The 24499-nt window shown below is 41.1% G+C and overlaps 1 protein-coding gene across 3 annotated transcripts in view; it reads right to left on the reverse strand.

Moving 5' to 3' along the window:
• DSCAM (DS cell adhesion molecule) overlaps nt 1-24499 on the reverse strand; it is a 754308-nt gene that overhangs the window by 241512 nt on the left and 488297 nt on the right. For all 3 annotated transcript variants that reach the window (XM_067739530.1, XM_067739531.1, XM_067739532.1), the window contains exon 11: nt 6503-6676. In XM_067739530.1, coding sequence (XP_067595631.1) covers nt 6503-6676 — 174 coding nt within the window. The remainder of the gene's footprint in view (nt 1-6502; nt 6677-24499) is intronic.

A 24499-nucleotide genomic window follows, 5' to 3' on the forward strand; every position in this document is an offset into this window, starting at 1 on the left:
ATTTTAAGGGGACACGAGTAAACACTTAACACAGAGAGGAGGGAAACTGAAATGGGACTGGCAACAAATAGTAGCTGCTCTAGTAGCCTTCCCATCTTACAGATTCCTTCTTAACCCCAAAGACTCTTTAGCTGGGAGACTCTCAGGCTCACCGAAGAAGAGAAATGCAAACATTTAGCTGCCCTACCTGGAAGGAGCCACCACCCAGCATCGGCATTACAGCCACTTGGGGTCTCCCACCAGCTCACAGGTCCCCCTATGTTTTTCCATACTTCCTTTCCCATGGGTGTCCCCATCCTCTACTTCTGAACACGGACAATGCTATGAAAGCTGCAGATACTTTTGACAATTGGACTTCAGACTATGAGTGCGTGCATACATGTAAGATATGGTCAGGGGGTTGCTGGTGGGCTCCACAGTTATGAAAGTGTGTAAACTGGGTGATTTGGACTCAGGGACACCTCGTAGTCTCTGACCGGCATGGATGTGTCTCGGGCGGGGGTGTAATTCGGGAATGATGATGATGATAATAACACCAGCATTCACAGCCTCCACCTAAAGAATACCTGCTACTCGCCTGCACCCGCCTAATACCTAAGCTCTCCTGTGTGATGGCTCACGTCAGGCTCACAGCAACCCTGAGAGGAGAGAGAGGTCTGTGGTTGTCTCTGTTTCAGTAGGCTTGCACAGAGGGTGAGTCACCTGCCCCAGGGCACAGGGTTGGAAGGGGTGGAACCTCGGCAGTGTGAGTCTGGAGCCAGAATGCTGACCACAGGGGTACATGCCTTTGATTCATTTATGTTTCTTCTGCTCCAAGGCTGCAATAAGAGTGTGGACATGAAACAAAGGTGATGAAGTATTAAAACCCAGTTTTCAGTAAAACCTAGTTTTCCACTGATTCATGCTCGTTTATTCCTCCTCAGCCCTCGTGACCCTATTGTCGTATGCTGGTCACTTCCATCCGGATGCTCTGAGATACCCTGCATGAAAAGCACGACACACAGTCTTCATTTCAGGCCATCGCGGCTGTGATTTTCTAGAACAGTCGTGCTGACCTTGTTTTGCATCAGGAATTCCTTTTTTCTTGTTTTTTTTCGGTACACGGGCCTCTCACTGTTGTGGCCTCTCCCGTTGCGGAGCACAGACTCTGGACGCGCAGGCTCAGCAGCCATAGCTCACGGGCCCAGCCGCTCCGCAGCATGTGGGATCCTCCCGGACCGGGGCACGAACCCACGTCCCCTGCATCGGCAGGTGGACTCCCAACCACTGAGCCACCAGGGAAGCCCAGGAATCCCTTTAAAGATATAAAGGCTACAGTGTTTCTTCCCAGAAAACACACACATTTTTGCATATGATTTCAAGGGATCGCACAATCCCACAGGATCAGCTACAACCTTCCGGGACCCAGGAGCCAAGGTTCTGAAGGCTTCATTTAGAAGCTCTCAAATTAAGATAATAGAGGGAAAGCAGCATTAGACTGAGATACACACAAGCAATCTTGACAGTTTAAGGAACAAAAAAACTGTAATTTAGTGTTTTTATGTAGGCAAACTTTACTCCCGCTACTTCTGTGAGCACAAAACAGGAAAAAAACAAGCATGTATCTCTTGTTCTTAAAGAGTGGCCTTTACAGAGTGACCAGGAGCAACCTGGGAGCACCCTGTGGAAGGGACTGAGGCCACCGCAGCCTCACTGCGGGGCAGCCCAGGCTGGCACCCCTTCCTTCCCTTCAGAGACCACAGAGCAGCACTTCAGGTGTTCCCGCAGACACCTGTACATCCTAGAGGCAGCACATGAGGGCGGGAAGTAACAGAGGGTGGATGGACTATGGAAGGCTGTTTATGGATTCTTTTACTTTAGCGGGGGGGGGATGGGTTATTGTATTCCAAGCCCAACACCCACTCCGGCAATAGCAGGACATGAGGTGGCCTGAGGTCAAAGCACATTACTGAGGTCTGTCCAGAATTGGCCAAGGCCTGGGGACTGTTTGACCAAAGATGACTCGAGCTGGCGCGTGCACATGCAGTGCACACGCATGTGTCCCCACACGGGACCCAAGGACCTGCCCAGAGGGAGGCCTGAGGACCAAGGCTGGACTGGGGCCCTTGTGGGTTGGCTCCGGAAGCCAGAGATGGGGAGATGGGTTCCACAAATAACCGACTCTCCAGGGAGGTGCCTGCTCCTGGTTGATAAGGGATGCTCTCCTACACGGCACGCGGGGATCAGAAGGGACCTGTGCGGAGCAGCAGACAAAAGAAGAGCTGCCTGGGCGTCGTGGGCCAAAGATCCAAACAGAAAGATAGCAGGATTCCTGTAGACACACAGGCTCAGACCAGCCAGGGGCAGAAAGCTGGGACGGTGAGGATGTGATCTGGGCACCTGGGAGAAGACGGCTCAACTGCCTGAAAGATTCTGTAGTTTGGGGAACTATTTTCTTAGCACAAAAGACCACGTTCCCCAAGTGGGGAGGCTTCTTTTATTTTCCCCAAGTGGTGAGGCTTCTGCAGTCCCTGTGGGCCTGGGGTGAGGGGCGCAGTGCTGTCACCAAAGGCCACATTTGATTGAAAGTAGAGCTCAGTTCCCCTGTCTTTCCTGCCAAAGGTCCTTAACATTTTCTGATGTTTTGGGTCCCTATTCCTGGGATGATTTTTCGTAAAGGATAAATTAGAATTGAGATAATGTAGAACCAGAAGCAAGAATACCAACAAAACCGGGAGGATTTGCACTGATTATTTTTCTGTCTCATTGATGGCTTTCCATGACCACTCCTTCCAAACTTGGTTGCCTTCTGTCTTCCCTGCCCACAGTCTCATCATACCTGATTCCAAAAAAGGGTCGGGGGGAGGCATTCATTGTTAAGTTGCTTTATCATTAGATTAGCGAGTTTTGAAAGCATTGGAGTCGTGGTAAGAAAACTTCCCAGAGAGGAGACCCAGCCAGTGCTGAGGGGGCTATGTTCTACTTTGGTGGGAATAGGACTGAGTTGACGCCCTGCATTCAATTTGTGCCTTTCCTAGAGTTTCTTTTCTGTTCCTCCCGGAGGAGAAGGGCCGAAAAAGGGCCATTCCAGGGCGCGGCGCTGGGCTTGCCACATTTGGGAGCGCCGCCTGAAGTTGGGTGCACAGCCTCCCGCCGCCCTGCCGTTGGGCTGGTGGAGGCCGCAGCACTCCTAGGGTTGCATCAGTCTTCCTGTTTGCACTATTTCTTTTTGTGAACATGGCCCCGTCTTAAGTATTTCCAATTGAGAAACGAAACCTCAGGAAACGGAAACTTAACTAGCCGCTCTCGCTTCTGTAATTACGCTTGCTGACCACCACCCCCCCCCCACGCAACCGTCCAACCAATCAGACGGCGACTAGTGTCTTTGTTCAAAAATCAACCAATCAGTACTCTACACCCCTGGAAAGCCCCGCAGAACGTCCCGAACTTGTTTGTACTTGTCTATAAAAGAGCTGAACTAAACTCCATTGGGACCTCTTAGCGTCACCGGCAACGAGTGCGCGGAGGTCCAGGTTCGAACCTGCAATAAATGACCCTTGCCGTTTGGCTTTGACTCTCGACTCTGGTGGTCTTGTGGAGGGGCCTCGCGACCTTGGGCATTTCAGTGCCAGTGCATTGTACCCAGTGTCCCCAGTGAGAACCCAACACCAGGCTCTATCAGTAGAGTTCGGATCTTTAAAATACGTGTAAAACCCAGCACCAGCCATCCTGGGCGTCTGGAGTTCTCATCTGAGAAGCTGTCTTAATTTCCTGACATGCCTTATCAGGTAGAAAGTTCTCTCCTACTGCATTTAAAAATATTTGCAGACCAGTTTTTTTTTTTTTATTTTTTAATGACTTATAGAAAAGGGAGAGTCCTTACTATTCTTATGGAAAGCAGTGCAATTTCTTTTGAAACATTAAAGAAATTGTGCCTGATGTAAGCCTGGGTAGCGTCAGATGAGAAGAGCCTTGCTGCAGTGCCGGGTATAATCCCGTTACCAGTGCAGCGACATACAATCTGCTTGCAGCCAGGCACCTGCTCTGTCCCCAGCAGGTCAGAGCCAATGCTCTCCACTCCCACTTCCTCCCATTTTCTCAGTAAAAGAGCTGTACGCCAAGTGGCAGGTCTCCCATTGCCATGTGCAGAGCCTAAACGTGTCAGTTTTCGTACCCTTAACAGTCTTGCCAAGCAAATATACAAAGAATAAGCGAAAGCCATCCCTCTGTTAGCTATTGTTTTTGTTTAAATGGTATCATTTAAGCAACAGTTAGAGATACTGTATATCTTTTGTCTTCTGTTTCTATATCTCCTTATTAAATTATGTTTTTACTTTTCAGAATTTAAATATTATGATTTTTTAACATCTTTATTGGAGTATAATTGCTTTATAATGTTGTTTTAGTTCCTGCTGAAATTATGTATAAAGCCACCGGAAGGTTATCAAGAACTGGTAAAAATAACTGTTCCATAAATGTGCCTCTCTGCTAGCAGTTTGTATAGTTTGAGAGAGAGAAACTAAGACTGACAAACCCTAAGAACAGTTTTCTTTGACGAATACTCGCTTTAAATGTTTCTTTCCCTAATCCCCTCCACATAGCGGGTAGAGCATCCAAACACAGTTACCTCTTGCCTTGAGTCTTTTGATTTCTTGTATCTGCTCTCTCTGTTCTCTCTCCCTTGAGCGCCTCTGTTTACCCCCAACAATTCTATCTTTCGAAATCCACTGCACCCTTTAGGACTGAAGTCAGAGGCCATGGGTACCATTCTGTAGGCACTAATTCTCCAGGGGGTGTAAACCACGCCTTCATCTGTGCATTCCCAGTGTCCCATGCTCCATCCTGACACCAATGCGTTCTGCTGGATGGAGCTGTCCACAGCCAGGCCTGATGGACCCACAGGAGAATAAGCTCACTAAGGGCAGGGGGACATCTTTGTGGTCCCACATCCACTACCAGCATCAAAGGTATGGAAAGAGGAGATGTGGGGAAATCAAGTTCTACATTTTCAAATTCTACCCATTTTTAAAGATTTTTTCTCCTGACGCTTTCCTTAATCCGCTCAAAATGATGGTTCTGTCCTCCTTTGAAAGGCACATCTCTGCACCTTACTCCTTCCCTTGCACTATGATTAGCAGGCTGTCTCCTTTCTCAAGACATAAGCTTTCTCATTCATGAAGGTAAGGTCTATGGTTGATTGTATTTACATCCTTCATGGGGCACTGTGTCTATTAGAGCTCAGATACATATACGAGTGCGACAGAAAAAAATGCTTTATAAATTTTAAATATGTCAAAGCAATTGCAAAATACATTTCTTTTGTTGGGGAAAAATGGATCAACATGGTCAGTATTGGTCTTCAGATCTTGGGTTTCCTTAATATTTCATCAACTTAGTTTTAAAAATTACGATTTCAACTTTGTATTTAAGTGATATGACAATTTGTCTTCAGATTCTTGAAAATCAGTTCCTCTGGAGTATAATATTTAGAAGTCAAATGTATGTATTGGATATGTCCACAATATATTTCAAAGCAACCTTATTTCAGAACTTTAATTTGTCTATGATATAAAAGTATACCGAATAGACAGCTTGATATTTTCACTGTCCTATTAGAAAAAATGGGTTAACTAGAATAAATTCTTAGTAAAATAGGATGGATACTAGTTTGTGTGTAGCTAGCCTTTAAATCTCTCTCTCTCTCTCACGCACACACACACCACTGGAATTCACTTTTAAATCCAATCTCTCTAATAAACGATATGATAGAGATCCTTGACAACCTACAGAGAGCATAATTAAAATAAAAAAGAGGAAGTCTGATCAAAACCTTGTAGTCAGGAAGAAATCACAATCTATCCAGTAGCAGAGAATATAAACGGAGAAAGACATAAGTCATTCACTTAAACTAGATGTACAACCATTTGCTAATGAGCAGTACTCAGTAGAAGTTGGTCTACTTTGGTTCTTTCTTTGGTGGTTTAGTTACCAAAGTATAAAAATAATTTCACTATAAAGTGCCCTTTCCTAAAAAATGGGTCAGCAACACGGACCCTAAGCATAGTGCTACGTGTTCTTTGTTCTTGTAGATGTGTGTGTTGATAATGAGGTTTCTGCTTTCTGGATTTCAGAAGGATCTTAAAAAGGAAATCTATGGACAAGCCAGCTTGCAGATAATAAAAAGCATGAATAGACCTCTGAAAGGAACACATCTGAGAGCGTGCACTGGGCTTTTCTACAATGAAATCAACAGGAGAGAAATGTGGGTGCCAAAGGCAGGGACCCACTCATCTGCTAGTTTACCCAGAGCCTGTAGCCATGGCCAAGGGACCCATAGGCTCTGACAATCGCTGAACTTCTACCGTCCTCTTTAACTATATTTTTAGGACAGGAAACCCCCAGCTGCAGCAAATCACATTTTGTTTTTGTTGTGTTTTGTTTTTAAACAGTATGCATGGAGACCACTGAAAATGGAAGCCCCCGAAGCCCTATTTAGGTAAAACGAAGTGCTCTTCTTCCTTACTTTTCACCGTGAGGTACATGGACTTGCTGACGTCCGCGCCCACATCGTTGCTGACCTTGCACAGGTAGTAGCCGCTGTCTTCTTCTACCACGTGCTTGATCAACAGAGACCCGTTGCTGAGGACCTGAATTCGGCCATTCAGGGCAATCGGTTGGAACTGGGGAACCCCAGCACCTGCAACAGAATAAAAAAGAGGAACAGTTATGCTAACATGAATAAATACAGAGAGACAATGAGCTCCAGACCAGACCAATGAAGGGAAGTGATGGACGCCGAACACACAACCTAGAGGACAAGCATCAGATACACCAAGAATTTTTTCTTTCCTCCGACGATGAAATTCTTGTTTATGGAGAAACATGTTTATTTAAAATGACAGTATTTCAAACTCTGAAATAAAGAGTAAGAGAACTTACAGATAGTTTCTACAATTCATCAAATTTGATGAGCGTTAAGCAGTTGATAAATTATTCACAGAAATCACAGTAGAATGACTACAGAAGTAGACATCTCTTGTGTAACTAAATACATTTTTTTGTGTCCCTAGGGACTTAATCTGCATGTAAACAAGGAGTGCTTCAGGGACAAGGCATTTGAAGACCTCACAGGATGAGCACCTCTGAGACTACAAGGAGAAAACTAATACTGCAGACTTCCCTTCTAAGTGTGGTTTATTCCAGTCTAGAAACACCATGTACAATCAGCATCATTGAATATTATTAAACAAGTCAGATCACTGCACTAAGACAGCACGAATTAAAACACTGCTCTCCTCTGAGTGCTTGCATTCAAGGAAATAGTGGCCCAGATGTGGTATGCTATGGTCATAGATGTGATGTGATCCACATAAAGGATCCATACAAAACTAATTTAGAAAATAAATTTAGAAATAATAAAACAGAGGATTAAGGCCTCGGGAGATTTCTGGGAAGATGGTAGTTGGATGAATTGGATGAATCTGCTATGTTGTTTGCCCCTCTTCTGGGACTAGGAGTGTGTGGTCCAAGCCTTGAAAGGCTGACAGAACTTCTCCATCTTCCTGGACCATTCCATCTTCCTGGAGAAAGCTCAAAGCATGGGCCAAGTGTGTGTTCTAGAGAAGAGCTGCTGGTCTTTGTGTCCCCAGAACCTACATGGGACCTGAACAGGTGGGTGGTCATCCGTTCATGCAGGAAACTTCAGACTTTGCATCTGGGGAAGTGAAATGAGAGGGGGATACACTTCCTCCTGTTGTCTCCTCCCAAACTGACCATTTACCTATTGGTATCCCTCAGGTCACAGTGGCAGAGACTGTGGCTATGCCTTCCTTTACCTATTTCAGCTCCACCAAAGAGACAAAGGAAATTAATCATGTATCTGAGGGGACCTTTCATAATGAATTACAAGGACAAGCAGAATCCCTACAACAGATGGTTTCTATCAAAACACAACTGTTAGAGAGTATATATGGAAACTTGAATTTAAAAAACAGAGTTCTATTTCTGCTCAGGATGGAGAAAGACACAAAAGAATATCACTTCCACACTAACAACAAAAAAGAGACTGTTAATCTACAAAATCATGCTTTTCTTTGAATGAATCAGAAAGTGGAAGTCACAGGCAACTGGGTAAACTTAGTTGCAAAGAATTAAAAGCCCTACAAGGAGATAAGGTACAAGTAAACAATTTCATCTTTGGGACAGGGTGAGAGGACAAGGTCCTGGGCATACAAGCAGGTAGGAAGTAAAGAACTAGAAATAAGTATAACCTACTTCAATTGCTACTCTTTCATGCATCATGACCAAAATTCAATAAAATATTATGAGATGCACAAACACGAAAGCAAGAAAAAAGAGCCAGAGAAGAAATGATCAATAGTTTTGAAATCTTGGTATGGAACTATCAGACAGGGACTTTACAACAACTATGGTTAATGCCCATAAACAGGTGGGGATTCAGAAAGAATATTAAAACTACACAAAAGAGACAGATAAATAAAATGTCAGAAACAACAAACACAATATTAGATCGAAAGAATTCCTTAAGCTAATCAGCAGATTGAACACAGCAGAGAAAATAGTGAACTTGAAGCTAGGTCAACAGAAATTATCCAAATCAAAACAAAAAGTGCAAAAGAGTGAAAAATACAGAATAGATTGTCCTAGAGCTCTAGAACAATATCAAATATTCTAACATTGAGTAATTATAGTTTCAAAAGGAGAAGAAAGACAGGGGCAGAAGAAATAATATTTGAAATATAGAAGACTTTAATACCACTATCACTCAGTTTGACTTAACTGACATTTATAGAATTCTACACCCTGCAGTAGCAGAATACATACTGGTTTCAAGTGCACATGGAACAGATATCCAGAAAGACAATATTTTGGGCCATAATACAAATTTCAATAGATGTTCAAAAATAAAATAATACAAATCACTTTCTAGCACCACAGAAAAACTAAAATCGAAATCAATAACAGAGATATATCTGGGAAAACCTCAAATATTTGAAACTTAAACAATACGCTTCTAAAAAAACTCATGAGTCAAAGAAGAAATCACCAGAGTAATTAGAAAAAATATATTCTGAGTTGAATAAGAATGTAAAAACAACATATCAAAATATCTGAGATGCAGCTAAAAGCAACACTTAGATGGAAGTTTGTAGCTTTAAGTGTTTGTATTGGAAAAGGAAAAAGATCACAAATCAATGATCTAAGCATCCCTCTTAAGAAGCTATTACAGGAAGAACAAATGAAACTCAAAGTAAGGAGAAGTAAGGAAACAATAAACAGGAAAACTGAAATCAGTGAAATAAAAAACAGAAAATTGTAGAGAAAATCAATAAAACCAAAAGCCAGTTCTTTGAAAAAAAAAATACAAAAACCTCTAGCTGGACTGATCAAGAAAAGAGAAGAGACATTAGTTACAAGTAACTATAATGAAAAAGGCCATCACTGCAGTCCCTACTTGAATTAAAAGGATAATAGGAAAATATTAGGAATAACTTTGTGTCAATAAGTTTAAAAAGTTATATTAAATAGATAAATTTCTGGAAAGACACAAACTCTTAAATATCACTCAAGAAAAATTAGATAAACTTAATAGTCCTGTATCTATAAAGTTAATTTGTAGTTAACAGCTTTCCACAAAGAACAATCAAAGCCCAGACAGCTTCATTAGTGAATACTACCTAACACCTAAAGAAAAAAAAATTTTTTACACAAAGTCTTTCAGAAAATACAGGAGAATAAAACACTTTACCACTGATTTTATGAGGCCAGCAACATCTTGATACCAAAATCAAAGACCTTAGAACTAGAAACCAATATCCCAACATAGACATAAAAATCCTTAACCAGCCAAGCCAGGACTGGGAGCCGGGGGCAGGGAGCCAGCCGGGCTCTTGGACAGGCCTGGCAAGCGTAGTGGCGCAGGATCTTTGTGCTCGGCCAGGTGTCAGGCCTGAGCCTCTGAGGTGGGAGAGCAGAGTTCAGGACATTGGCCCACCAGAGACCTCCCAGACCCTCATAATATCCATCGGCCAGAGCTCTCATGGAGATCTCTGTCTCAACACTAAGACCCAGCTCCACTCAACAACCAGCAAGTTACAGTGCTGGACACCCTATGCCAAACAACTACCAAGACAAGAACACAACCCCACCCATTAGCAGAGAGGATGTCTAAAATCATAAAGAGGTCAAAGACACCCCAAAACGCACCACTGGATGCAGCCCTGCCCACCAGAAAGACAAGATCCAGCCCCACCCATGAGAACACAGGCACCAGTCCCCTCCCCCTGGAAGCCTACACAGGCCACTGAACCAACCTTACCCACTGGGGGCAGACACCAAAAAACAATGGGAACTACGAACCTGCAGTCTGTGAAAAGGAGACCCCAAACACAGTAAGTTTACCAAAATACACAGCAGATGAAGGAGCAAGGAAAAAAGCAACCAGACCAAAGAAATGAAGAGGGAATAGGCAGTCTACCTGAAAAAGAATTCAGAGTGATGAGAGTAAAGATGATCCAAAATCTTGGAAATAGAATGGAGAAAATACAAGAAACGTTTAACAAGTATGTAGAAGAACTAAAGAGCAAACAAACAATGATGGACAACACATTAAATGCAATTAAAAATTCGCTAGAAGGAATCAATAGCAGAATAACTGAGGCAAAAGAACGGATAAGTGACCTGGAAGATAAGATAGTGGCAATAACTACTGTAGAGCAGACTAAAGAAAAAAGAATGAAAAGAATTGAGAACAGTCTCAGAGACCTCTGAGACATTAAACTCACCAACATTTGAATTACAGGGGTCCCAGAAGAAGAAGAGAAAAAGAAAGGGACTGAGAAAATGTTTGAAGAGATTATAGTTGAAAACTTCCCTAATTTGGGAAAGGAAATAGTCACTAAAGTCCAGGAAGCCCAGAGAGTCCCATACAGGATAAATCCAAGGAGAAGCATGCCAAGACACATATTAATCAAACTATCAAAAATTAAATACAAAGAAAAAATATTAAAAGCAGCAAGGGAAAAGCAACAAATAACATACAAGGGAATCCCCATAAGGTAAACAGCTGACCTTTCAGCAGAAACTCTGCAAGCCAGAAGGGAGTGAGAGGACATATTTAAAGTGATGAAAGGAAAAAACCTACAACCAAGATTACTCTACACAGCAAGGATCTCATTGAGATTTGATGGAGAAATTAAAACCTTAAAAGACAAGCAAAAGCTAAGAGAATTCAGCACCACCAACCAGCTTTACAACAAATGCTAAAGGAACTTCCCTAAGCAGGAAACACGAGAGAATGAAAAGATCTACAATGACAAACCCAGAACAATTAAGAAAATGGTAATAGGAACATACATACCAATAATTATCTTAAACATAAATGGATTAAATGCTCCAACCAAATACACAGACTGGCTGAATGGATACAAAAACAAGACCCATATATATGCTGTCTACAAGAGACCCACTTCAGACCTAGGGACACATACAGACTGAAAGTGATGGGATGGAAAAAGATATTCCATGCAAACGGAAACCAAAAGAAAGCTGAAGTAGCAATTCTCAAATCAGACAAAATAGACTTTAAAATAAACTCTTACAAGAGACAAAGAGGGACACTACATAATGATCAAGAGATCAATCCAAAAAGAAGATATAACAATTATAAATATCTATGCACCCAACACAGGAGCACCTCAATACATAAGGCAAATGATAACGGCCATAAAAGAGGAAATCGACAGTAACACAATCATCGTAGGGGACTTTAACAACCCACTTTCACCAATGGACAGATCATCCAAAATGAAAATAAATAAGGAAACACTAGCTTTAAATGACACATTAGACAAGATGGACTTAATTGATATTTATAGGACATTCCATCCAAAAACAACAGAATACACTTTCTTCTCAAGTGCTCATGGAATATTCTACAGGATAGATCATATCTTGGGTCACATATCAAGCCTCGGTAAATTTAAGAAAATTGAAATTGTATCAAGTATCTTTTCTGACCACAATCCTATGAGACTAGGTATCAATTACAGGAAAAAAAACTGTAAAAAATACAAACAGATGCAGGCTAAACAATACGCTACTAAATAACCAAGAGATCACTGAAGAAATCGAAGAGGAAATCAAAATATACCTAGAAAAAAATGACAATAAAAACATGATTACCCAAAACCTACGGGATGCAGGAAAAACAGTTCTAAGAAGGAAGTTTATAGCAATATAATCCTACCTCAAGAAACAAGAAACATCTCAAAAAAACAACCTAACCTTACATCTAAAGCAATTAGAGAAAGAACAAAAACCCCCCAAAGTTAGCAGAAGGAAAGAAATTATAAAGATCAGATCAGAAACAAATGAAAAGAAATGAAGGAAACAATAGCAAAGATCAATAAAACTAAGAGGTGGTTCTTTGAGAAGATAAACAAAATTGACAGACCATTAGCCAGACTCATCAAGAAAAAAAGGGAGAGGACTCAAATCAATAGAATTAGAAATGAAAAAGGACAAGCAACAACTGGCACTGCAGAAATTCAAAGGATCATGAGAGATTACTCCAAGAAACTCTATACCAATAAAATGGACAACCTGGAAGAAATGGACAAATTCTTAGAAAAGCAGAAGCTTCTGAGACTGAACCAGGAAGAAATAGAAAATATAAACAGACCAATCACAAGCACTGAAATTGAAACTGTGATTAGAAATCTTCCAAAAAACAAAAGCCCAGGACCAGATGGATTCACAGGTGAATTCTATCAAACATTTAGAGAAGAGCTAACACCTATCCTTCTCAAACTCTTCCAAAATATAGCAGAGGGAGGAACACTCCCAAACACACTCTATGAGGCCACCATCACCCTGATACAAGAACCAGGCAAAGATGTCACAAAAAAGGAAAACTACAGGCCAATATCACTGATGAACATAGATGCAAAAATCCTCAACAAAATACTAGCAAATAGAATCCAACAGAACATTAAAAGGATCATACACCATGATCAAGTGGGGTTTATCCCAGGAATGCAAGGATTCTTCAATATATGGAAATGAATTAATGTGATCAACCATATTTACAAATTGAAGGAGAAAAACCATATGGTCATCTCAATAGATGCAGAAAAAGCTTTTGACAGAATTCAACACAGATTTATGACAAAAACCCTCCAGAAAGTAGGCATAGAGGGAATTTACCTCAACACAATAAAGGCCATATATGACAAACCCACAGCCAACATCATTCTCAATGGTGAAAAACTGAAACCATTTCCTCTAAGAACAGGAAGAAGACACATTTGCCCACTCTCACTACTATCAGTCAACACAGTTTTGGAAGTTTTAGCAATCAGAGAAGGAAAAGAAATAAAAGGGATCCAAATCGGAAAAGAAGAAGTAAAACTGCCACTGTTTGCAGATGACATGATACTATACATAGAGAATCCTAAAGATGCTACCAGAAAAGTACTTGAGCTAATCAATGAATTTGGTAAAGTGGCAGGATACAAAATTAATGTGCAGAAATCTCTTGCATTCCTATATACCAATGATGAAAAATCTGAAAGAGAAATTAAGGAAACACTCCTATTTACCATTGTAATAAAAGAATAAAATACCTAGGAATAAACCTACCTAAGGAGACAAAAGACCTGTATGCAGAAAACTATAAGACACTGATGAAAGAAATTAAAGATGATACAGATGGAGAGATATACCATGTTCTTGGATTGGAAGAATCAATATTGTGAAAATGACTATACTACCCAAAGCAATCTACAGATTGAATGCAATCCCTATCAAACTACCAATGGCATTTTTCACAGAACTAGAACAAAAAGTTGCACAATTTGTATGGAAACACAAAAGACCCCGAATAGCCAAAGCAATCTTGAGAAAGGAAAACGGAGCTGGAGGAAACAGGCTCCCAGACTACAGACTATACTACAAAGCTACAGTAATCAAGAGATTATGGTACTGGCACAAAAACAGAAATATAGACCAATGGAACAGGATAGAAAGCCCAGAGATAAACCCACACACATATGGTCACCTTATCTTTGATAAAGGAGGCAAGAATATACAATGGAGAAAAGACAGCCTCTTCAATAAGTGGTGCTAGGAAACTGGACAGCTACTTGTAAAAGAATGAAATTAGAACACTCCCTAATGCCATATACAAAAATAAACTCAAAATGGGTTAATGACCTAAATGTAATGCCAGACACTATAAAACTCTTAGGGGAAAACATAGGCAGAACATTCTATGACATAAATCACAGCAAGATCCTTTTTGACCCACCTCCTAGAGAAATGAAAATAAAAACAAAAATAAACAAATGGGACCTAATGAAACTTCAAAGCTTTTGCACAGCAAAGGAAACCATAAACAAGATGAAAAGACAACCCTCAGAGAGGGAGAAAATATTTGCAAATCAAATGAAGCAACTGACAAAGGATTAATCCCAAAATATACAAGCAGCTCATGCAGCTCAATATCAAAAAAACAAACAACCTGGGCTTCCCTGGTGGCGCAGTGGTTGAGAGTCTGCCTGCCGATGCAGGGGACACGGGTTCATGCCCCGGTTTGGGAAGATCCCACATGCTGCAGAGTGGCTGGGCCCGTGAGCCATGGCCGCTGAGCCTGCGCATCCGGAGCCTGTGTTCCGCAACGGGAGAGGCCGCAACAGTGAGAGGCCCGCGTACCACAAAAAAAAAAAAAAAATGCAATCCAAAAATGGGCAGAAGACCTACATAGACATTTCTCCAAAGAAGATATACAGATTGCCGACGAACACATGAAAGGATGCTCAACATCACTAATCATTAGAGAAATGCAAGTCAAAACTACAATGAGGTATCACCTCACAACAGTCAGAATGGTCATCATCAAAAACTCTACAAACAATAAATGCTGGAGAGGGTGTGGAGAAAAGGGAACCCTCTGGCACTGTTGGTGGGAATGTAAATTGATACAGCCACTATGGAGAACAGTATGGAGGTTCCTTGATAAACTAAAAATAGAACTACCATATGACCCAGCAATCCTGCTACTGGGCATATACCCTGAGAAAACCATAATTCAAGAAGAGTCATGTACCACAATGTTCAATGCAGCACTATTTACAGTAGCCAGGAGATGAAGCAACCTAAGTGTCCATCAACAGATGAATGGATAAAGAAGATGTGGCACATATATACAATGGACTATTACTCAGCCATAAAAATAAACGAAATTGAGTTATTTGTAATGAGGTGGATGGACCTAGAGTCTGTCATACACAGTGAAGTATGTCAGAAAGAGAAAAACAAATACCATATGCTAACACATATATATGGAATCTAAAAAAAAAAAAAATGATTCTGAAGAATCTAGGGGCAGGACAGGGATAAAGATGCAGACGTAGAGAATGGACTTGAGGCCACGGGGAGGGGGAATGGTAAGCTGGGACGAAGTGAGAGAGGGGTATGGACATACATACACTACCAAATGTAAATTAGACAGGTAGTGGGAAGCAGCCACATAGCACAGGGAGATCAGCTACGTGCTTTGTGACCACCTAGAGGGAGGGTGGGAGGGAGACACAAGAGGGAGGGGATATGGGGATGGATGTATACATATAGCTGACTCACTTTGTTATACAGCAGAAACTAACACACCACTGTAAAGCAATTATACTCCAATAAAGATGTTAAAAAAAAATCCTTAACCAAACTCTACCAAATGAGGTTTATCAATATATAAAAACAATAATATATCATGACCAAGTGAGTTTTATTCTAGGAATGCAAGGTTGGTTTCAATTCAAAAATTAGTGAATGTAATTTATCATATTAACAGACCAAAAAAGAAGCACAATATGATTACTTGAATATATACAAAGAAAAAAGAAAAAGTATTTTAGAGTTAAAGATCCTGATAAAATCTCATAGTGAGCTAGTCATAGAACGGAATTACTTGATAAAAGGTTTCAAAAGGCTTACAGTTAACATCACACTTAATTCTAAAAACCGAATTATTTTCCACCAAAGATCAAGAAAGAGACAAGAATGATTGGTCTGGTCCTTTTATGCAACATTGTTCTGAAGATTTTATCAAGAGCAATTCAAAAAGAAAATGACATAAAATCCATATGTATTAGAAAAGAAGAATATAACTGTCTTCCTTCACAGATGACATAATTATTTACATAGTTAATGAAAGAGTCTATAAAAATGTTGCTAGGATTGTAAATGACTTTAGCAAAGTCACAGTATACATCAAAATACAAAATTCAAAGTTAACTTTATTTTTATATATTAGTAACAAGCAATACTGAAATTAAAAAAATAAATTTGCATGAAAACTTGAAATATTTACAGATAAATTTAACAAGATATTTGCAAGACTGGTCTACTGAAAACTGCAAAAGTTGTTGCTCACAAGTAAAGAAGACCTAGATGAGTAGAGATGGGGCATTATACCATGTTCATGGATAAAACTTCTTAATATTTTCAGGCAGTTATTGGAAATCTTGTATAAAAGGCCAAATAATAAACATTTTATGGTTTGCAAGCCATACAGTCTGTCACAATTACTTATTTCTGTCATTGAAGCATGAATGCAGCTACAGAAAGTACATAAAACAGCACAATTATGTTCCAATAACATTTATTTACAAAGGCAGGTTTTGAGAAGAATTTGGCTTGTGGTCTATAGTTGGCTGACATCTGATTTAAAGGTATGTAAAAAAAGTATATAGGTGTAAGACAATTGTAAAGTTGGAAGAGGGTGCATATACTAATAATACTCACACACTTGGATTAGTTCTTTATCTCATATCTGGTGTGAAATATCGTAACATCTTTCTAAGTAGAAAAATGGTTTCAATTTATCTTATTCAAAAAGAATTCAAAATCAGGGATGAAAAAATTTTAAAAACATAATAGTAGTTTTTAATAACTTCAATATGTTGATTTCCTCAGTATCAGCTACTGACTATTTTATAGAATGAGATGAAATGAACAAAATCATTCTTATCCTTACACCTGTTCACTCCTTGGGAATAGTCAAAAATTATCAAAATGTATAAAATGAAAAATTACAACAGAAGCATATAGATCATTTAAAACTTAATCCAGGGGCTTCCCTGGTGGCGCAGTGGTTGAGAGTCCGCCTGCCGATGCAGGGGACACGGGTTCGTGCCCTGGTCCGGGAAGACCCCACATGCCGCGGAGCGGCTGGGCCCGTGAGCCATGGCCGCTGAGCCTGCGCGTCCGGAGCCTGTGCTCCGCAATGGGAGAGGCCACAACAGTGACAGGCCCGCATAACCCCCAAATAAACTTAATCCATATGAAAGTTCACGGAAGAATTAAAGAAATGTTTGATGGATAATGAACATATCACTAAATGAATTGTTGATTTTGGAAAATAATTGATGAAAGCTATCTCCAAGTTTACCTACTGGGGTTTAAAACATGAGAATTTCAGATTAGGAATCTGTGAATTTTTGGTCAAAAATTTAAACAGTAAAAAAGTAACTTCCCTCTTTTTCTCCTCAAGATCCCATTATCTTGAGGAGAAAAGAAGGGAGTATAGCCTTCCTAATTTTTTATAAGCACATATAAAATTGTGCTTTGTCTATACAAAATGGTGTTTATTGTCCAATTACTAAGCACCTACTCTGTGGTGGATCCAAGGCAAGTAGCTATGGTTACAAAAGATGGTGGCCTCTTTGTCAGTCTCTCTTTGAGGTCAGAACCCTCACAGTGGGTAAATGTGAGTGGCCATATTGTGAGCCTTCCTATGGAGAGCCTTCCATGAGGGTCTCCCCCAGCCAACCGTCTGTGAGAAGCTGAAACCTGCCAGCAGTCACCTGAGTGGGATGAACCTTGATATGACTGAATCCCTGGCCAACAGCCTGAGTGCAGTGCTGGGAGACACCTTGAAATAGAGTGCTCAGTTAAGCCATACCCAGATTCCTGCCCCACAGAGATCATAAATGTGCTTTATTACTGTTAAGCCACTAAGCTTTGGGGTAATTTGTTACACAGCCACAGATCCCCAATACACTGTGAAAAACTAGGTAATCAGGAATCCTTTTAGTTCCTCAGTTTCCTCACCTGCAAAATGGAGATAATAATAGATCCTCCTTCATAGGGCAGTGTAGGCATTTAAATTCTTAAGCTATTGTGTGACACACAGTAAGCACACACTATTGCTGTTTTTTTTCTACTTTCTGCTTCTATTTATTTAATCAGTTTATGATTAGTTGACTATTTCTTTCCGACTCCACAAGACTAAGGACAATGTTGCAATGAACCTCTCTGCTTGTCAATCAATCCATCAATAGAAAGAAAGATATAGTGGTAGGAACTCCACTGGATAAATACTTGGAGTGGAATTCTGCACATCTAAGTGTTAAAATATATTGCTAAGTTGCTTAGTAAAAGAGCAATTTTATTTCCTGGGGCTGGGGTTAATTTTTTCCTCACACATGTACACTATTAATCTTTTTGATCTTCATCAATATAGTATATATCCCATTATTTTAACTTACATGGTTTTACTAACTTGTATATTTTTTGGTTGCTTTTGCTTATAGATAAGTCTGAGCATCTTTTTATAAATGTATCAGTAATTTGTACTTGTTCTTTGGTGAACACTCTATCTATATTCTTTGCTCATGGATCTATTGAACTTTGTCTTTTTCCTCTTCATTTGCCAAAGCACTTTGGTTCCTAAAAGTGATTCTATTTTCCTATTTTACAAAATTTTATTTTTGCTTGCGTTGTTTCAATCAGGATTGGATGTTGAATATTATCAGCTACCATTTCATCATCTATTGAGATGATCATACTTTTCTCCTATAAAAGTTTACTGTATCTTTTAAGGATCTGGTTTCGTAAATTATAAAATTCCTTCTTAAGGATAATAGTTTCTTTGGGGTAAGGATAAAAAATATTATTAGGAATTAAAAATCAAAGAAAAAGCCTTTGATTTTTATTTAAGTGCTTAAATTTGGTTGACAGTTTGAAAAATCTGTAAAGGCTATTGATACCTTTCTCAAAGTTAACAGCAAGCTGGGAGCCAGATCTAGACTATTACACACAACCTGGAAATTCAGCCAAACATAGGATTTAAGAAATGTCTCCATAAGGCAGCAAACCAGGAAATCTGAAAATGCTATGGGATTTACAGATTCTGTAAAAATGTGTTACAAATCCCTGAGAACCTAATAAAATGCTGATAGAATGTGAGAAAGTTATAGGATCGTTCACATCAAAACCACAAATGTTTTCTTCTCCTCAAAGAATTTTCACCAGAAAAATACTTACAATATTTGACACATTTATAGTAAAGAATTACAAGATAAAATTTAGCTACATTGCTAAGCTTTCTCAATTAAATAGCTGAAAAGGATTATCTATTAACTCCTATCTTGACCGAGAGAAGCCTCTTCATTATTAAAATGTCCTCATGGAGACAGAGATAAAGTATAAGTGCAGTTGAAAACCATTAAATCTTTTTTTCCTTTCATCAGAAAATGAACCTAACTTGAAGGGATATACCATTTATAAATGTGACCATGCTTGCTAAACAGAGTAATTCATCCACCATAAGGACAACAATCCCAGCGATGAGTACTGCTTAATTTGAGGGAAGTGGACTTGGCCATGGTTTGGTAGAATTATAGGTCATCTACTTCAGATTCATCGTTATGGTAAAGAACAAAATTTAACACAGTGCACACAGTATTTCAAAATTCTGCAATCTTGTTAGCATAAGGTAAGTACTTTGCATAATTAACTAGAAGATACACTTATAGCAACCAGAAGCCATTAATTAAAACGATGTCAGTTTTCTGTGGATAGCTGGGGTCAAGTGGGGAAAATTTTAATGTTCCGTTACATGAAAAGCAAATGTTCACACATTATGTAAGGCACCCACAGAACGACTGAGTATGTTCATATTGTGTGACCTTTATTATTTATTGAAAAGATACACCTAGCAGGACTCTCAAGAACTGAGGGAGTAGGAATAGTGGAAAAAGAATAGCTGAGTATCACCAAGTGAGCCCACTTTGAAGGCAGCAACAAATACGGCCATTGTTTCATCTTTTCTTCCCTCTGAAGTCTTTGCTGATCTGAAGTGAGAGCACTTGACTAAGAGTCAGCAGAATTGGGCTCCTATGTTATCTCTTAAACTTAGGAGCTCTGCCCTTGAGCAAGTAGCTTATTCTGTCTGCATCCTTAATGTCATCGTATATGAAATGGGAAGGAATTCATTTACATACTATATAGATTGTTCACAAGAAAAGGAACAAGACTGCATGAATGCAAATGGGTGTCAATGTCCACATGCTGAGACCAGAAGAAGTTGGCCAATGAGCACATGCAGAGAGTTGCCTGGCAGGTGGAAGAACATTGTTTTGGAGGGGAAGAGAACAGGAAGAAGTAGATCACTTTCTACTCCCTGGGCTGCACCCAAATAATAAGCTATTCCTTCTCCCCACCAAGGAGTCAAAACACAGTCCCTTTCGTCCTTATGAACCGGGCGGTGTTTTCCTGAGGAATGAGTTTGTTTTCCTTGCTCAGGGAGAGGGCCCTCTGAGAACAGTTGGTGGGCTGAAGGGAGTGAGTAGCTATAAAGATGGGTGGGGATAGGACGAGGAGAGAGCAAGTACCCAGAGAAACAGCAGGTGCACCCATTTCAGGTGTGGCTGCTGGGAAGGGAACCCTTGATCAGTGACAGAGGGCTGGGTTCTGGGTCCTGTTCCAGAGAAGAATCCCAAAGAGGACAGAGGCACAGTCCTGAGACATGGGTCCAGTTCCAGGCTGGAGGGCTCTTCCCAAGCCCAAAGAAAGAAGCTTCCACACAGTACACGATGTGCACATCATGTTTTGTCTATGTGTTTGCATCAGGTATTGTCTGTTGATCTTAGCACTACTGCTGGACTTCTGAAGTCTTCCCTAAATTTCAGGGATGGGAAGCCTGAGAAGAACATTTCCCCGGCTGATTTGTCACAGTTCTGGTTTATATTTCACCAGCGAGAGGCACTTGAATGCGATTTGGAAAGTGCAAGGAAGGAGAAATCGTCGTTCTCCTTTAGAAGCAGTAAGTCGATGCATGGGCAGATGCCAAACATCCAAGTCCGGGAGAACAAATTTTGTTCTGGAGCAGCTGGAACCACAGATGGAAGTGGCCTCTCCTGGCTCCCACTTTTGTCAAGCTCCTAAAAGGCAGCTGAATTCCTCCCATCCTTCTAAAAATACGCATGCATCTAATTCCCTGTATTAAATTCCTACTTGATAAAACACTGCACCATAACTGGGACAGCAGCAAGGTTACTTCTTTTGTAAATTTGCATATAATTATGTTCACTGTGCAATTCACTTTCTTCTTTTAATCTCTGTATGTCTATCCTGAAGAATTCTATCCAATAAAAACAACTGAACTTAGGTGGCCTAGACTGGTGCCGGCCGAGGGGTTGTTAGAATTTGGTGGTCCACTAGTTTATCATGCTCATTTCATGACTTTTACTCTGTACCTAATCTGCAAGCATCCTTTTTATCATCAAGATGGAACACTGGTCCCTTACTTATCAGAAAATGGAACCATGAACTGCCACGATTCGGCACTTGTTGATGGGACATGCGATACCAGAGGCAGTTTGAATGGCTGGATTTTGCTGATGCCACCATTGGGCTTTGCATTGGGACCATGGGCTGTGAGCCGCCCCTGCAGCTGTGTCGACCATACAAGGTTTTCAGTCACCACCTCCTTGGAGCAAGAGATGCCCAAACATTTGTCCTCAGTGTGGCTGTCCCTATCCACAAGAGGATGGTTAGAAAGTTCCTGGGGAAAGACAATGAGAAAAAGGGAAGACAGAGGAGTGGAGGAAAAGAAGGGAGGGCCAGATGGACCCCCGGGGCCATTGTCCTGGTGACTCTACCAAGGCTCGGGGTAACTGCAGTTTCCTTGGGTGGGGGTGGGGCATCTACGATGGTCCTGATGCAGCTCCCAGAGCCACGGAGACTCTGCTTATTTTAGCACAGGGAAAGGCCGCAGCTTTCCATTCCTCGTGAGTTTTATTCTACCATCAAAAGGAAATACACCAATATGATGAACATTCATCTTCTCCGTTCTGCTCACCATCCTTTTCCAAGAACTCATTATTGCTCAGTGAGACCCACTGCTCCTACCTGGTAACAGACAAGCAGAGCTGCTTTTGTTGTACCTGAAGGAACCACATTTGACTTTGAAGTTGGGTTTATTTTCACCACTTACGTCACAGGGAGGTGTCACTTTCTCCTTTTTAGATTCTTTGAGCTCTTTCTCTGCATTTATTCTAGATTCATAGCTTGTCACCTATTTGCATGGGGACAAGGGACACTGGATGATAGGTGAGACTTGATAGCCTCGACGAGTCTGGTGAAGGAGTTTGGAGCGGGTGTTGCTGGAAAGACCCGAGAGGACGACTGCAGGTCCAGTAAACCAGTGGACAGAAGAGGTCGGATGCATGGTGGTGGAGGCTTGGAGGCATCCTAACCCATGCAGAAAGTGGGACAGTGGTGAGTCTGGGAGCAGGCGTGGTTAGAGCTCTGGGTGGTAATCAGACAGACAGGCAGGCAGTGAGGTGAGACAGGATTAGATGACCAAGGGCCAAGCAGATGACCAAGACAGAGATCCAGTTTCTAGGACAGGGGTGTGAAAGCAACACTTGGTCTGAGCAAAGGCTGTGATCTGGCATTCAAGGTCAGAGTGTAAGTGGCCACGAGGGTAAAGAAATGAAGCTAAATGCCTTGAATGCTAAAACAAGAAGGAGGCTCAGGCCCGAGGTCAGGACAAGAGTGAAACCTGCAAGGATACAGGAAATAGGATTAAGGGACCAGAGCTTATGAAGGAACTTTGTGGGTCCAGAGACCCAAGGACAATCCTGACTGGGCCTCCCCACGGAGTTACTTCAATAGGAAACCTCCTGTTTTCCTACAGGGGAAAAGAGGAACAATCTCATTTAAGGGACTTATTATTATTTTGTTTTTTGGTCTCTTGATTGTTTGTCCCCATCCGGACTTATCTTTTGAATGAAAAGCAGGGGACCTGCAGTGGGGGCCATCTCTTGACTGCTGAGGAAGAGGTGGCTGCGATCAACTCAGCAGGGAGGTCTGGAATTGGTTTTGGTAGAAAAAATGTCCTACAATTAACATACTTGAGAACTTGGGCTTGTCCCATGCTGCACATTCTTCATGGCATTTGGAGACATAGGCCTTGGGGATTGTGGAAGGTGCTGCGATGTCACCTTGACTGTGGGAGAGAGGGTGTGGGCAGGACCAAGCTGAAGCATTCCAGGGCAAGGCCCTGAGGTAGGAGGAGGCTCCAGAAGGGTCACCTGAGCACTCCGACCAGGTGTACTGAGCACACATTTGTTTCTCAGTCTAGAATTGAGTACATTGCATGGAAATATCCAGAGAACTGTTGTGAGTGTCAGATTTTTTCCTATGGATTTCTGAACAAAGGATTGAAGTCCCTGTTGGCCCCTATAAAGAGTCTACAGCTTCTGCTAACAACCATCTGAACCTACAAGTGGATCCTCCTCCAGTTCAGATGAGACTTGGCCCTGGCCAACGACTGCAGCCCTATGAGAGATTCTGAAACAGAGCACCCAGCTAAGATGTGCCCAGACTCCTAATCCACAGAAATCATGAGATTTTTTAAGTTGCTTTTAAAAAAAAGAAAATAAAAGGAGTCTATGGCAAGATGGAAGGGTTTTGGCAGGTGGGTTGACACCAAACAAAAGAGGACACTTCTGGGACCCAGGAGGTAAGGGACAGCCAGGACCCCTGGTAGAGTATACCTTGTGGGAACAGAAGGACAACTTCCAACAGCTTTCTGGGGACAGAGGGAGATGCCTGAGCAAAAGAAAAACTATTGTGCACCAAAGAGTAATGGATTCTTGGATGTCTCCAGGAAAAACTGCAGTTGAGGAAACTTTGGTCTCATGTGAATGTGCTACAGGTAAGAGAAGGAAGGGCACAGGGAGAGGGTGAGAGAAATAGGCAGGAACTAGGGGGTCCTATCCCACTGCAGCCTCTCTATGTACTAGAGAGTGGAAGAAGATAGGAACTCCCCCCAGATTAAGGAGCACTTCTCCCTTGCTTGGAAAAGAAAGAGACATGGACAGCTGCAGAGAGTCAACAAAAACTGGCTATAGATGTAACACCTTTCCACCCAGAAAACCAAAGAGGATCAAAAAGAACTATTGGCAGAAGCTTATAAATACACACTACCACAGACCATAGTAAGAAAGCAAGAGAATTTATAATGGGCATATAAAAAGATTTGAATAAATGGAAAGACTGTCCATGATATTGGCAGGGAAGGCTCAATAGTTTAATGATATTGATGTTCTCCATGCTAACCTTTACATTTATTACAGTGTTCCAAATTTTTCAGAATATTGTTTTGGAACTTGATAAAATTAGCCTAACTTGCATCTAGAAGAAATATGCA

This window comes from Pseudorca crassidens, chromosome 5, assembly GCF_039906515.1.
Source record: "Pseudorca crassidens isolate mPseCra1 chromosome 5, mPseCra1.hap1, whole genome shotgun sequence".
NCBI lineage: Eukaryota > Metazoa > Chordata > Mammalia > Artiodactyla > Delphinidae > Pseudorca > Pseudorca crassidens.